The 15,456-nt window shown below is 37.1% G+C and overlaps 1 protein-coding gene across 9 annotated transcripts in view; it reads left to right on the plus strand.

The window, feature by feature from the left end:
• Positions 1-15,456, plus strand: part of LOC127933484 (capping protein, Arp2/3 and myosin-I linker protein 3) — a 60,126-nt gene that overhangs the window by 28,619 nt on the left and 16,051 nt on the right. For 3 of the 9 annotated variants that reach the window (XM_052530531.1, XM_052530571.1, XM_052530565.1), the window contains 5 exons: positions 710-819; positions 3,568-3,645; positions 3,891-3,967; positions 13,437-13,541; positions 14,506-14,575. In XM_052530531.1, coding sequence (XP_052386491.1) covers positions 710-819; positions 3,568-3,645; positions 3,891-3,967; positions 13,437-13,541; positions 14,506-14,575 — 440 coding nt within the window. Of the gene's footprint in view, positions 1-709; positions 820-3,567; positions 3,646-3,890; positions 3,968-5,858; positions 5,964-6,927; positions 6,998-8,285; positions 8,396-11,145; positions 11,224-11,468; positions 11,546-13,436; positions 13,542-14,505; positions 14,576-15,456 lie in introns of all 9 variants that reach the window. The other 6 variants (XM_052530537.1, XM_052530560.1, XM_052530525.1 and 3 more) reach the window with 5 other exon arrangements.

The following is a 15,456-nucleotide window of genomic DNA, read 5'->3' on the forward strand; positions in this document are numbered from 1 at the left end:
GTTGGGATTTATAGCATCTTTGAAGAAAAATCAGCATCCTATCAGCTGTAAAAACTGAATTTACACATCAAAAAAATGAACTACAGCTACCATAAAAGCAAAACCGAAGTCGACTGGATCATGAAAGGTTACAGTGTTTTCTTGATGAATAAATTCCTCCTTTTAGAGAGTGCAATGGGATGTTTTTGTTACTCCCTGGTGAGAAAGCATACTGGTTGAGTTCACTGGCAAGCTGCCACCTAACAGAGTAAGTTGAGTTGTCTTTTTGTCTCATGCTACAAAATGCATTCACTTGCATTTTCTTCCTGTATTTAATAGAAACAAAATGAAATTCCACTCTGCTTACAGTGCATTGTGTGTTTAGTGGTTGTAAACAGTGTTTACAGTATGAGACCACATTGAAAATATAACAAAGTCACTGCCCAGATATGTAAATTTTTTTCATTGGTTTGTACTTCTTTGTACAAACAATTAGATATTTTTGCTTTCATTAAAGCTCAACATGCTTATTTTTCCATTCTCAAATTTTTCTAGAGAACATGATTTATTTTTCTTTTTTTTTTTTTTTTTTCTCTCAAGTTACTATGCAGGAGATTTAATTTGTAATGAAAAAAAGTTTATTATTTAAAATATGCTAAATAGAAGCATTTTTCTCTAGTGGACTTTAAATTCCCTGTGTGATTCAGCCTTTCTTTATCTTTCTTCCCAGGTGTCACGTCTCTTTCTCAGGCCCTGTGCTCGAGTGATGACTACTCCAACTCTCTTCTTCATCTGGACCTGAGTAAGAACCCAGGGATTCTGTCTGGAGAGGATGCAACGGTTAGAACTTGCGTTTATCTCACTTTTGCTTCTAGAATTCTTTAATTAAGCTAATACTGTAGTTAAAGGAACACTCCACTATTTTTGAAAATAGGCACAATTTCCAACTCCTCTAGAGTGAAACAGTTGAGTTTTACCGTTTTTGAATCCATTCAGCCAATCACTGGGTCTGGTAGTAGCACTTTTAGCTGTCCGGCGTAATAATCAACTTTGCTGCCGTACCATGGGTGCAGCAGGTGCAGTGATATTACGCAGCGCCTGGAAATAGTCCCCAGCAACTCTGCTAGTGCTGCTACTAAACAAACTAGCTAGGGACTCATTTCAGGCGCTGCGCAATATCACTGCACCTGCTGCACCCATGGTACAGCAGCAAAGTTCCTTGATTATTACGCCGGACAGCTAAAAGTGCTACTATTCCTATTTGGTATATGGTACGGCAGCAAAGTTCCTTGATTATTACACCTCAATGAGAGTATAGTTCCTAGTCATATCAGCCTATAAAATCGTAACTTTTCATTTTCCGTCAGTCTTAGTACAAAAACTACAGAAGAGTCAAGTTTTAAATATGAGAGATATCAAAACTCTTTGTTCAATTTTGAGCAAGATGCTAACGGTCTAATAAGAATCAATGATCTGTGCTAAGCTAAGCTAAAAGTGCTACTACCAGACCCAGAGATCAGCTGAATGGATTCAAAAGCAGTAAAACTCAACTGAAGTTGGAAAGTGAGCTTTTTTTAAAAATAGTGGAGTGTTCCTTTAAAGTTGTGGTGGAACTGTTTGCGCAGTATTGACAAGCAATGCGTTTAAGTTTAATGGTATCTAGCCTAGTTACAAACAACTCATAAATTAAACTGGTTAAATGTACATAACAAATACTAAAAATGTAGGTGCATTGGGGCCATTGTGAATTTAAATGAAGCTATTAGCATTAAACAACATTTGAACATGTAAAGAACCTCCAAAAAGACAAAAAAACTAACAAAAAAACAATTGAAAATGTTATAATTTATAACTTATATATGTGAAAAACAGTTGAACAGCAGCATTAAATATAGATATTTATATATAATTATATATGAATTGATAAAATATATATTTTCTATATATTCTAAAAAAACAGTAAATCCGTGATACTTTTTTCCCTCAAAATGCAATAAATCCATTGAATCAATATGTAAGTTTTTTTTTCATATTGGAACTGATGAAAATACACAATACAGTAATTTGATCCACATATGACAGCCTCTGAACTTGGTCAACACTAATTATATTATATCAATCAATAATTATATACAGGCACTGGACTACGAATACATTCATCAGTCATCGCTTCCAACATGATTTCAGCGGGTCATCTTGTTAATGCTCTAAATGAATTATGAATGTTATAAACACACTAAATGGCTTTTAAAGTATGATTTTTAAAAACAGACTGCAGAATCCTGTCCCAAATTCATGAAGGGGGAATAGAAATGCACTGTCCAAGAGAAATGTGGTAATTATACTAAAAGTGATAGGTAATTCATTGCTTTCAACAAGTAGCCTTTGATGTCAAATCTGGGTATTGGAGTTTAATTTCGTCATAATTTTGTGGGCCACGGGATCCAAGAGGAACATGCAGGGTCACTAAAAACACATACATCGCACTGGAGCACTACATACTTTAATATACATATATGTTGTTCAGAAATGGTCTGTTTTAGAGCAAATATATAAAAATACAGATAAAGATACATGCAGGCACCATTCCAGAATCAAATCACTGAGGGTGCTTCTTAAATTACCAAGCCTTAATACACATCTATTTTGACATATTTTTGCCCCGTCCCCTGAAAAACAAAACATATTCAGACTCTAAATGGACTACAACCAAAAAAGCATGCAATCTCATGTATTCAGTTTTAACACTGCACAATTATTGTCTTATTTACATCATGTCAACACATCGGTTTTTATAATGAGAGGTATTTGCAAGCTTGTATCATTCAGCACTGAATAAAACTGCAGCGCTTTGAGTGGTGAGTGGATTCTGAATTAAGACACCTCTGATTGGCCACTGCGTTCAAGAAATCATCAGTTATGTCTATGATTGGCTACACAGATCAATGCTACAAAAAGTACAAACTCAAAACCGCACTGGAGTGTTTCACCAGTATCCTATTTTTTTGCAGCCTCAACTGGGGGTCATCTTGCTTTCATTTGAGGGTGCTTAGCCCCTCCAGCACCCCACAGAACCATGCCTGGATACAAACAGCCGATCAAATGCAAATAATTAAATTTGTAATGACTATATCATACATTGATGCCAGAGGTTTTTCATAAAGCAATGGGTTACCGGTAGCCACATCGGTAGCGCTAGAGGACTCTTTTAGCACACACACACACACACACACACACACACATATATATATATATATATATATATATATATATATATATATATAGAGAGAGAGAGAGAGAGAGAGAGAGAGAGAGACACTTAAAAAGCTAGAACTTAAATTTAGCATTTATATACATTAAAAAACAAGCTGTATATAATTTTAATGATTTTTTATAAAATCATTTGAATAATGAAAATTAGTTTGTGTCTGCTTATTCAGTTATAATAATAATAATAAATGCATTTTCTGTATTTAATTTCTGAGTTAAAAAACTTGAAAAAATGAATGGATGCAAAAGTACATGGACCGAACACAATACGCACATACACATGACTATTAAGAGCCTCAAAACTCTTCTTCATTGTAGAATCTGTACCTGTTCCTGGCACAGCCGAACTGCCTGGTGCATCTGGACCTGTCAGGCACTGACTGTACCGTAGACTCTGTGAGTTGACAGTGTGTCTCATCCTTCTGAATTTGTTATTGCCTAACTGCTTTTTACTGCCAATGATTTATGTAATTGCACCCGGGACACGGGACAACAATTTGTCTCCGATTTTATATTGATATTTCTGTCACATTTAATGGTCCTAAATTGCAGAATTATACTAATGTTCGTCATTGTTTTGCTTCACTCGCTCTCTATTTTTTCCACTCTCTTTTTGACGTCCTCTTTCCATTTCCTCTCAGTTATTTGGAGCTCTGCTGCGGGGCTGCTGTGCCGATCTCTCCTACTTGAACCTGTCCAAAAACTCATTCTACCACAGGTGAGCTAAACTGCCTCCCACCAGCTCTTGCCTGATAAACTGTCACGTTTGAGGCCACCTCACAGGTGAGCTAAACTTGCCTGCTTCAACCACGCACGTCATCACAACTCTAACCAGCTTAGACTTTCTAACAAATCAAATCAACAAAACAAATCAGGTCTACTCATACTTTTTCTGATCAGCCATCATCTTGGACTTGTTAGTAACCATAAAAGATCAGCTTGTACCAGCTGGATTCAGCTACCATCAGAGGCTGGTTTTAAATGGGTTTCCCAGCAGGGAAGAGTGCCTGCAGAGATACAATATGAGTTAAACTGGGACATGAGTGATCAGACAGAGCTGATGGACCTGCAAGGTTACACAGCTGGTAATACAGCCACAATAACAGAATCAGAAGAAAACATGTTTGTGTGGCAAGATTGTTTCCAAAAGAGAGCTGAATCTTTGGAGAAACAGCTTATAAATTAAGTAAACAGTGTTTTTTATTCTAACAATAATCTAGTAGCTTTACAACAGAAGTATATGATATTGCAAGTTAACATGCATGTGCCTACATGCGAGAAGAAGCTGTAGGCTGAGGAGAAATACAGAAATGCAATGATCCATCTTCCTGTCTGACTCCCTCTGAACCCGAACAGCAATTCCATCTCCCCTCTTGGCACGTTAACAGCATTATGAGGAACTCTCTGAAAAATGAGGCTAATTTTAGCTGAACTTATTGTTCAGATTGGAAGGTTTCTTCATGCTTTGCACCTCCTGCAAATGTGTTTGTTCTTAATTTGGTTTGAATTTGCAGAGGGATAAATGTTGAGTCAAGAAGAGATCCTTTTTTTATCATTATTATTATTTAGGAAATGGTGCCTTTGGATTTGGTTTTCCAATGACTTCTTTTACTTTAGGCTTTTTAAACCAAATAAGGTGAACATTTAGTTTTGTTTTTTTTTAAAGTATGCAAGCAAGGTCACGACAGCCAATTTTCTTTTTGTTTTAATTTAGAAAAGCCTGTTGTTTTATGCCGTTTACCTCCCGTTACTCTATGGAGACTTTCTTTTAATTTTCTTAAACTGATTCTAATGGAAAACTATTATGATGGAAAAACTATTCATCAGCATGCACAGAGTGCGCCCAAATCATGAAAAACCTTTAAATCACCAACTGAGAAATGCAGTCACACCGGCGTGATTGTGCTCAGTATACATAGTATGTACTGCAGGAATATTATAGAGTAGTATGTTAGCATGCCCTCTTTTTCCTAGCGCTAATTTAATCCTTTCCAAAAACTCCCACCTAAACTCCCACATTTGTGAGCGTAAGTGCTCAGAAACATGCACACCCAAACACAGAACCACCGAACACATGGGCACCTCCGTGTGAGGTGTGTGGGCATGTGTGTGTGAGAAAATCTGGTTACGCCAGTGCCATGTGAAGACAGCATTGTAATTCTGTTTGAGCTGATAAGACAGAGAGCTCATGAATATTAAATGAGGAATGTTCCCTTAACACTCTCTGCTCTTGTTAACACATTTACATCACACATTCTTCCCTCTCTCTCTCTCTCTCTCTCTCTCTCTCTTAAATGATAATGTCACTGTCAAATGCAAAAATGTTATCGTGAACTGTCATGTGTTTAGCCTCCTAGTATTTCTCACTCACTGTCTCTCTCTCATTTTACCCATCTAATTCTGTCCCACTCGAATAATTGGTCCTGTGACAACTTGTGGACCATTTTTAAAATGTTTAACACGTAATAGAGATACAAACTAGTTATTTCCTAATAAGCCAGAGGGTATCCTTTTGAGCCCTTGTTCTGGCATATTGCTCAGGGCTTTGTGAAGAGTGGTATGAAATGTTATGGATAAAAGTCTCCCCTTCTTGTCTGTCACGCTTTTAGGAAAGTGAGAGAGACACTTCCCTCCTTCCGTCAGTTCTTCAGTTCAGCATTCAGCCTCACTCACATCAGTCTGGCGTCTATGAAGATGCCTCCCGACGTGCTGAGGTGAGCCCAGTCGCCGTTTTGGCTTTTTGTGCTGCACTTAACCCTGGCTTGGCTAGTTTAATCTGGCTTTGTTGGTCTCACACCATGACCTAGTTTGTGTTTAGCTGGTTAGCCACGTGGTCTCTTAATCTGATCAATTCACAAGTGATCAAAACCTCTCTAAATCCAACAAACCAGCTTTTCACATTCTAGGAGTCAAGCTAACCACATTAGACTGGTTTAAGCTGTTTTCAGCTAGATGGCATGAAAACCCAGGTCATGTTAAGCCAGGATTTGGTAAAACACACTGTTCTCTAATGAACTTGAATCAATTAATTATCTCTACAATTCAGGTGCTGTATGTGCAAAACTGTAGTTTACCCAAAAATTAAAATTCTGTCAAACCTCTTTTTCTCTTTAAAAATTCTGATTTATTTTTATAATAAAGCACTTTGGATCAACTACAGTTGCCGTACAGTTGTGTTCTATAAATAAAATTTCCCTTGCCTCTCTCTTTAAGCACAGAAATCATTAGTTATCACTGCAGTTTTCAAAAATACACAAGTTTTTTTTTTTTTTTTATGTTTTTAAGATTTGAAGGGCTTGTTGAACAGAATCAACCGCATTCCCCCCAAAAGTGCCATATTTTAGTAATCAATTTTGGAAAACATGCTTAGTTAAACAGGCCATTTTATTATTATCATTTGAGGCCGTCACACCCAGCTAAACACCTGATTTTAGCTCTCTTCTGTCAACAGCACCGGCCCACACCAGAGGAGTCGAGCTAATCTCTAAGCTCTTTTCCTCTTAATCCTTTAAGACCTGCGCAGAGCTTTGACGATGTCCATATAGACCTTTTCTGATTTGATTTAGTATAGAGATCAACCATGGAAGCACATAATAGAATGCTTAGTCTCTTCAATGAGGCATGTAATGCTGTCAGTAATGACGACGTCCCTGTGTTTGTTCACTGTCACTTCCACAGGGCTCTGTTCCTTGGGCTTTCATCCAATCCTCACATCACTGACCTACACCTGGACATCAGCGGCTGCGAGGTACTCCATCCCCCCATTGTGCACCTAAATCTGGCTTGAGCTCTTTCTCTCTGTTGGCTCCAGCCTCAATCCTCCAGTCTGTGGTCACTCTTCTGTGTGTACAGATAACTTGGCTACAGATTTAGCCAGACAGAAAACCTTTCAAGGTTTCCTTTGAGAGTGCAATGTGTGTTTATCTCTGTGGGGTCTCCATTGCTTTAGTTTGACCTCACAAAATAATTGTATTCGTTCTCGTTGGAATCATATCATTAACTATTTTAACAGCTGCTTTCCAATCTCTGGACTGTGGATTTGAAAATAATTAAGTGTAGAGCTTTGTATAGAGAAGACCGGGGCTAGTTGTCACACTGTGCAGTACAGTATCTTAGCAACTAGGTTTTTTCCATAAATGCTTAGTCTCTATATCAGTATATTTAGTATATTGGTTTTACTCCCATTATTAATCTTTACTTTTAATATGATTTTTGACAACTTCATTGCAGAAGTTTTAACTTTGAATACAGTACTTAGATGAACTTGTGCCATCAGAGAATACAACTCATTTCAAATTGAGATGTTTCATTTTGGCTGCCACATCCGGTTGGGATTTATAGCATCTTTGAAGAAAAATCAGCATCCTATCAGCTGTAAAAACTGAATTTACACATCAAAAAAATGAACTACAGCTACCATAAAAGCAAAACCGAAGTCGACTGGATCATGAAAGGTTACAGTGTTTTCTTGATGAATAAATTCCTCCTTTTAGAGAGTGCAATGGGATGTTTTTGTTACTCCCTGGTGAGAAAGCATACTGGTTGAGTTCACTGGCAAGCTGCCACCTAACAGAGTAAGTTGAGTTGTCTTTTTGTCTCATGCTACAAAATGCATTCACTTGCATTTTCTTCCTGTATTTAATAGAAACAAAATGAAATTCCACTCTGCTTACAGTGCATTGTGTGTTTAGTGGTTGTAAACAGTGTTTACAGTATGAGACCACATTGAAAATATAACAAAGTCACTGCCCAGATATGTAAATTTTTTTCATTGGTTTGTACTTCTTTGTACAAACAATTAGATATTTTTGCTTTCATTAAAGCTCAACATGCTTATTTTTCCATTCTCAAATTTTTCTAGAGAACATGATTTATTTTTCTTTTTTTTTTTTTTTTTTCTCTCAAGTTACTATGCAGGAGATTTAATTTGTAATGAAAAAAAGTTTATTATTTAAAATATGCTAAATAGAAGCATTTTTCTCTAGTGGACTTTAAATTCCCTGTGTGATTCAGCCTTTCTTTATCTTTCTTCCCAGGTGTCACGTCTCTTTCTCAGGCCCTGTGCTCGAGTGATGACTACTCCAACTCTCTTCTTCATCTGGACCTGAGTAAGAACCCAGGGATTCTGTCTGGAGAGGATGCAACGGTTAGAACTTGCGTTTATCTCACTTTTGCTTCTAGAATTCTTTAATTAAGCTAATACTGTAGTTAAAGGAACACTCCACTATTTTTGAAAATAGGCACAATTTCCAACTCCTCTAGAGTGAAACAGTTGAGTTTTACCGTTTTTGAATCCATTCAGCCAATCACTGGGTCTGGTAGTAGCACTTTTAGCTGTCCGGCGTAATAATCAACTTTGCTGCCGTACCATGGGTGCAGCAGGTGCAGTGATATTACGCAGCGCCTGGAAATAGTCCCCAGCAACTCTGCTAGTGCTGCTACTAAACAAACTAGCTAGGGACTCATTTCAGGCGCTGCGCAATATCACTGCACCTGCTGCACCCATGGTACAGCAGCAAAGTTCCTTGATTATTACGCCGGACAGCTAAAAGTGCTACTATTCCTATTTGGTATATGGTACGGCAGCAAAGTTCCTTGATTATTACACCTCAATGAGAGTATAGTTCCTAGTCATATCAGCCTATAAAATCGTAACTTTTCATTTTCCGTCAGTCTTAGTACAAAAACTACAGAAGAGTCAAGTTTTAAATATGAGAGATATCAAAACTCTTTGTTCAATTTTGAGCAAGATGCTAACGGTCTAATAAGAATCAATGATCTGTGCTAAGCTAAGCTAAAAGTGCTACTACCAGACCCAGAGATCAGCTGAATGGATTCAAAAGCAGTAAAACTCAACTGAAGTTGGAAAGTGAGCTTTTTTTAAAAATAGTGGAGTGTTCCTTTAAAGTTGTGGTGGAACTGTTTGCGCAGTATTGACAAGCAATGCGTTTAAGTTTAATGGTATCTAGCCTAGTTACAAACAACTCATAAATTAAACTGGTTAAATGTACATAACAAATACTAAAAATGTAGGTGCATTGGGGCCATTGTGAATTTAAATGAAGCTATTAGCATTAAACAACATTTGAACATGTAAAGAACCTCCAAAAAGACAAAAAAACTAACAAAAAAACAATTGAAAATGTTATAATTTATAACTTATATATGTGAAAAACAGTTGAACAGCAGCATTAAATATAGATATTTATATATAATTATATATGAATTGATAAAATATATATTTTCTATATATTCTAAAAAAACAGTAAATCCGTGATACTTTTTTCCCTCAAAATGCAATAAATCCATTGAATCAATATGTAAGTTTTTTTTTCATATTGGAACTGATGAAAATACACAATACAGTAATTTGATCCACATATGACAGCCTCTGAACTTGGTCAACACTAATTATATTATATCAATCAATAATTATATACAGGCACTGGACTACGAATACATTCATCAGTCATCGCTTCCAACATGATTTCAGCGGGTCATCTTGTTAATGCTCTAAATGAATTATGAATGTTATAAACACACTAAATGGCTTTTAAAGTATGATTTTTAAAAACAGACTGCAGAATCCTGTCCCAAATTCATGAAGGGGGAATAGAAATGCACTGTCCAAGAGAAATGTGGTAATTATACTAAAAGTGATAGGTAATTCATTGCTTTCAACAAGTAGCCTTTGATGTCAAATCTGGGTATTGGAGTTTAATTTCGTCATAATTTTGTGGGCCACGGGATCCAAGAGGAACATGCAGGGTCACTAAAAACACATACATCGCACTGGAGCACTACATACTTTAATATACATATATGTTGTTCAGAAATGGTCTGTTTTAGAGCAAATATATAAAAATACAGATAAAGATACATGCAGGCACCATTCCAGAATCAAATCACTGAGGGTGCTTCTTAAATTACCAAGCCTTAATACACATCTATTTTGACATATTTTTGCCCCGTCCCCTGAAAAACAAAACATATTCAGACTCTAAATGGACTACAACCAAAAAAGCATGCAATCTCATGTATTCAGTTTTAACACTGCACAATTATTGTCTTATTTACATCATGTCAACACATCGGTTTTTATAATGAGAGGTATTTGCAAGCTTGTATCATTCAGCACTGAATAAAACTGCAGCGCTTTGAGTGGTGAGTGGATTCTGAATTAAGACACCTCTGATTGGCCACTGCGTTCAAGAAATCATCAGTTATGTCTATGATTGGCTACACAGATCAATGCTACAAAAAGTACAAACTCAAAACCGCACTGGAGTGTTTCACCAGTATCCTATTTTTTTGCAGCCTCAACTGGGGGTCATCTTGCTTTCATTTGAGGGTGCTTAGCCCCTCCAGCACCCCACAGAACCATGCCTGGATACAAACAGCCGATCAAATGCAAATAATTAAATTTGTAATGACTATATCATACATTGATGCCAGAGGTTTTTCATAAAGCAATGGGTTACCGGTAGCCACATCGGTAGCGCTAGAGGACTCTTTTAGCACACACACACACACACACACACACACACATATATATATATATATATATATATATATATATATATATATATATAGAGAGAGAGAGAGAGAGAGAGAGAGAGAGAGACACTTAAAAAGCTAGAACTTAAATTTAGCATTTATATACATTAAAAAACAAGCTGTATATAATTTTAATGATTTTTTATAAAATCATTTGAATAATGAAAATTAGTTTGTGTCTGCTTATTCAGTTATAATAATAATAATAAATGCATTTTCTGTATTTAATTTCTGAGTTAAAAAACTTGAAAAAATGAATGGATGCAAAAGTACATGGACCGAACACAATACGCACATACACATGACTATTAAGAGCCTCAAAACTCTTCTTCATTGTAGAATCTGTACCTGTTCCTGGCACAGCCGAACTGCCTGGTGCATCTGGACCTGTCAGGCACTGACTGTACCGTAGACTCTGTGAGTTGACAGTGTGTCTCATCCTTCTGAATTTGTTATTGCCTAACTGCTTTTTACTGCCAATGATTTATGTAATTGCACCCGGGACACGGGACAACAATTTGTCTCCGATTTTATATTGATATTTCTGTCACATTTAATGGTCCTAAATTGCAGAATTATACTAATGTTCGTCATTGTTTTGCTTCACTCGCTCTCTATTTTTTCCACTCTCTTTTTGACGTCCTCTTTCCATTTCCTCTCAGTTATTTGGAGCTCTGCTGCGGGGCTGCTGTGCCGATCTCTCCTACTTGAACCTGTCCAAAAACTCATTCTACCACAGGTGAGCTAAACTGCCTCCCACCAGCTCTTGCCTGATAAACTGTCACGTTTGAGGCCACCTCACAGGTGAGCTAAACTTGCCTGCTTCAACCACGCACGTCATCACAACTCTAACCAGCTTAGACTTTCTAACAAATCAAATCAACAAAACAAATCAGGTCTACTCATACTTTTTCTGATCAGCCATCATCTTGGACTTGTTAGTAACCATAAAAGATCAGCTTGTACCAGCTGGATTCAGCTACCATCAGAGGCTGGTTTTAAATGGGTTTCCCAGCAGGGAAGAGTGCCTGCAGAGATACAATATGAGTTAAACTGGGACATGAGTGATCAGACAGAGCTGATGGACCTGCAAGGTTACACAGCTGGTAATACAGCCACAATAACAGAATCAGAAGAAAACATGTTTGTGTGGCAAGATTGTTTCCAAAAGAGAGCTGAATCTTTGGAGAAACAGCTTATAAATTAAGTAAACAGTGTTTTTTATTCTAACAATAATCTAGTAGCTTTACAACAGAAGTATATGATATTGCAAGTTAACATGCATGTGCCTACATGCGAGAAGAAGCTGTAGGCTGAGGAGAAATACAGAAATGCAATGATCCATCTTCCTGTCTGACTCCCTCTGAACCCGAACAGCAATTCCATCTCCCCTCTTGGCACGTTAACAGCATTATGAGGAACTCTCTGAAAAATGAGGCTAATTTTAGCTGAACTTATTGTTCAGATTGGAAGGTTTCTTCATGCTTTGCACCTCCTGCAAATGTGTTTGTTCTTAATTTGGTTTGAATTTGCAGAGGGATAAATGTTGAGTCAAGAAGAGATCCTTTTTTTATCATTATTATTATTTAGGAAATGGTGCCTTTGGATTTGGTTTTCCAATGACTTCTTTTACTTTAGGCTTTTTAAACCAAATAAGGTGAACATTTAGTTTTTTTTTTTTTTAAAGTATGCAAGCAAGGTCACGACAGCCAATTTTCTTTTTGTTTTAATTTAGAAAAGCCTGTTGTTTTATGCCGTTTACCTCCCGTTACTCTATGGAGACTTTCTTTTAATTTTCTTAAACTGATTCTAATGGAAAACTATTATGATGGAAAAACTATTCATCAGCATGCACAGAGTGCGCCCAAATCATGAAAAACCTTTAAATCACCAACTGAGAAATGCAGTCACACCGGCGTGATTGTGCTCAGTATACATAGTATGTACTGCAGGAATATTATAGAGTAGTATGTTAGCATGCCCTCTTTTTCCTAGCGCTAATTTAATCCTTTCCAAAAACTCCCACCTAAACTCCCACATTTGTGAGCGTAAGTGCTCAGAAACATGCACACCCAAACACAGAACCACCGAACACATGGGCACCTCCGTGTGAGGTGTGTGGGCATGTGTGTGTGAGAAAATCTGGTTACGCCAGTGCCATGTGAAGACAGCATTGTAATTCTGTTTGAGCTGATAAGACAGAGAGCTCATGAATATTAAATGAGGAATGTTCCCTTAACACTCTCTGCTCTTGTTAACACATTTACATCACACATTCTTCCCTCTCTCTCTCTCTCTCTCTCTCTCTCTCTTAAATGATAATGTCACTGTCAAATGCAAAAATGTTATCGTGAACTGTCATGTGTTTAGCCTCCTAGTATTTCTCACTCACTGTCTCTCTCTCATTTTACCCATCTAATTCTGTCCCACTCGAATAATTGGTCCTGTGACAACTTGTGGACCATTTTTAAAATGTTTAACACGTAATAGAGATACAAACTAGTTATTTCCTAATAAGCCAGAGGGTATCCTTTTGAGCCCTTGTTCTGGCATATTGCTCAGGGCTTTGTGAAGAGTGGTATGAAATGTTATGGATAAAAGTCTCCCCTTCTTGTCTGTCACGCTTTTAGGAAAGTGAGAGAGACACTTCCCTCCTTCCGTCAGTTCTTCAGTTCAGCATTCAGCCTCACTCACATCAGTCTGGCGTCTATGAAGATGCCTCCCGACGTGCTGAGGTGAGCCCAGTCGCCGTTTTGGCTTTTTGTGCTGCACTTAACCCTGGCTTGGCTAGTTTAATCTGGCTTTGTTGGTCTCACACCATGACCTAGTTTGTGTTTAGCTGGTTAGCCACGTGGTCTCTTAATCTGATCAATTCACAAGTGATCAAAACCTCTCTAAATCCAACAAACCAGCTTTTCACATTCTAGGAGTCAAGCTAACCACATTAGACTGGTTTAAGCTGTTTTCAGCTAGATGGCATGAAAACCCAGGTCATGTTAAGCCAGGATTTGGTAAAACACACTGTTCTCTAATGAACTTGAATCAATTAATTATCTCTACAATTCAGGTGCTGTATGTGCAAAACTGTAGTTTACCCAAAAATTAAAATTCTGTCAAACCTCTTTTTCTCTTTAAAAATTCTGATTTATTTTTATAATAAAGCACTTTGGATCAACTACAGTTGCCGTACAGTTGTGTTCTATAAATAAAATTTCCCTTGCCTCTCTCTTTAAGCACAGAAATCATTAGTTATCACTGCAGTTTTCAAAAATACACAAGTTTTTTTTTTTTTTTTATGTTTTTAAGATTTGAAGGGCTTGTTGAACAGAATCAACCGCATTCCCCCCAAAAGTGCCATATTTTAGTAATCAATTTTGGAAAACATGCTTAGTTAAACAGGCCATTTTATTATTATCATTTGAGGCCGTCACACCCAGCTAAACACCTGATTTTAGCTCTCTTCTGTCAACAGCACCGGCCCACACCAGAGGAGTCGAGCTAATCTCTAAGCTCTTTTCCTCTTAATCCTTTAAGACCTGCGCAGAGCTTTGACGATGTCCATATAGACCTTTTCTGATTTGATTTAGTATAGAGATCAACCATGGAAGCACATAATAGAATGCTTAGTCTCTTCAATGAGGCATGTAATGCTGTCAGTAATGACGACGTCCCTGTGTTTGTTCACTGTCACTTCCACAGGGCTCTGTTCCTTGGGCTTTCATCCAATCCTCACATCACTGACCTACACCTGGACATCAGCGGCTGCGAGGTACTCCATCCCCCCATTGTGCACCTAAATCTGGCTTGAGCTCTTTCTCTCTGTTGGCTCCAGCCTCAATCCTCCAGTCTGTGGTCACTCTTCTGTGTGTACAGATAACTTGGCTACAGATTTAGCCAGACAGAAAACCTTTCAAGGTTTCCTTTGAGAGTGCAATGTGTGTTTATCTCTGTGGGGTCTCCATTGCTTTAGTTTGACCTCACAAAATAATTGTATTCGTTCTCGTTGGAATCATATCATTAACTATTTTAACAGCTGCTTTCCAATCTCTGGACTGTGGATTTGAAAATAATTAAGTGTAGAGCTTTGTATAGAGAAGACCGGGGCTAGTTGTCACACTGTGCAGTACAGTATCTTAGCAACTAGGTTTTTTCCATAAATGCTTAGTCTCTATATCAGTATATTTAGTATATTGGTTTCAGATCAGGGATTTATATTTTATATTATTTATTAATTATAATTTATAATGGTATACTTTTTGGGGGTGTTATTTTTTACGTTTGCTGTTTCATAAAGTGTTTTTTATTTAGCCTAATAAACATTTTAATAATAATAAAAAAAGATCTTCAATGCAGTGCAAGTAGCTTTGGATAAAAGCAGCTGCAAAATGCATAAAATGTAAATGATGACAACTTGCCCCACATAGTTTTTTCCTTCAAATTAACGATGTAACTGTTTAGGAGCTTTTTTGTAACATTTCCAGTGATATAGTTTTCTTGATATAACTGTTATAAAGTTCTGGCTGCACTATTATTTAGTATAAGTAAGGAATAATAAACCCTAAATCCTAGTCCAAAAGTGCAGCTTTGTCCAGTATGCACTGTAAAAAGTGATAAATGTGCAAAGCAAAAAAGTAAATACTATAATAAATG

Source organism: Carassius gibelio, chromosome A2, assembly GCF_023724105.1.
Source record: "Carassius gibelio isolate Cgi1373 ecotype wild population from Czech Republic chromosome A2, carGib1.2-hapl.c, whole genome shotgun sequence".
NCBI lineage: Eukaryota > Metazoa > Chordata > Actinopteri > Cypriniformes > Cyprinidae > Carassius > Carassius gibelio.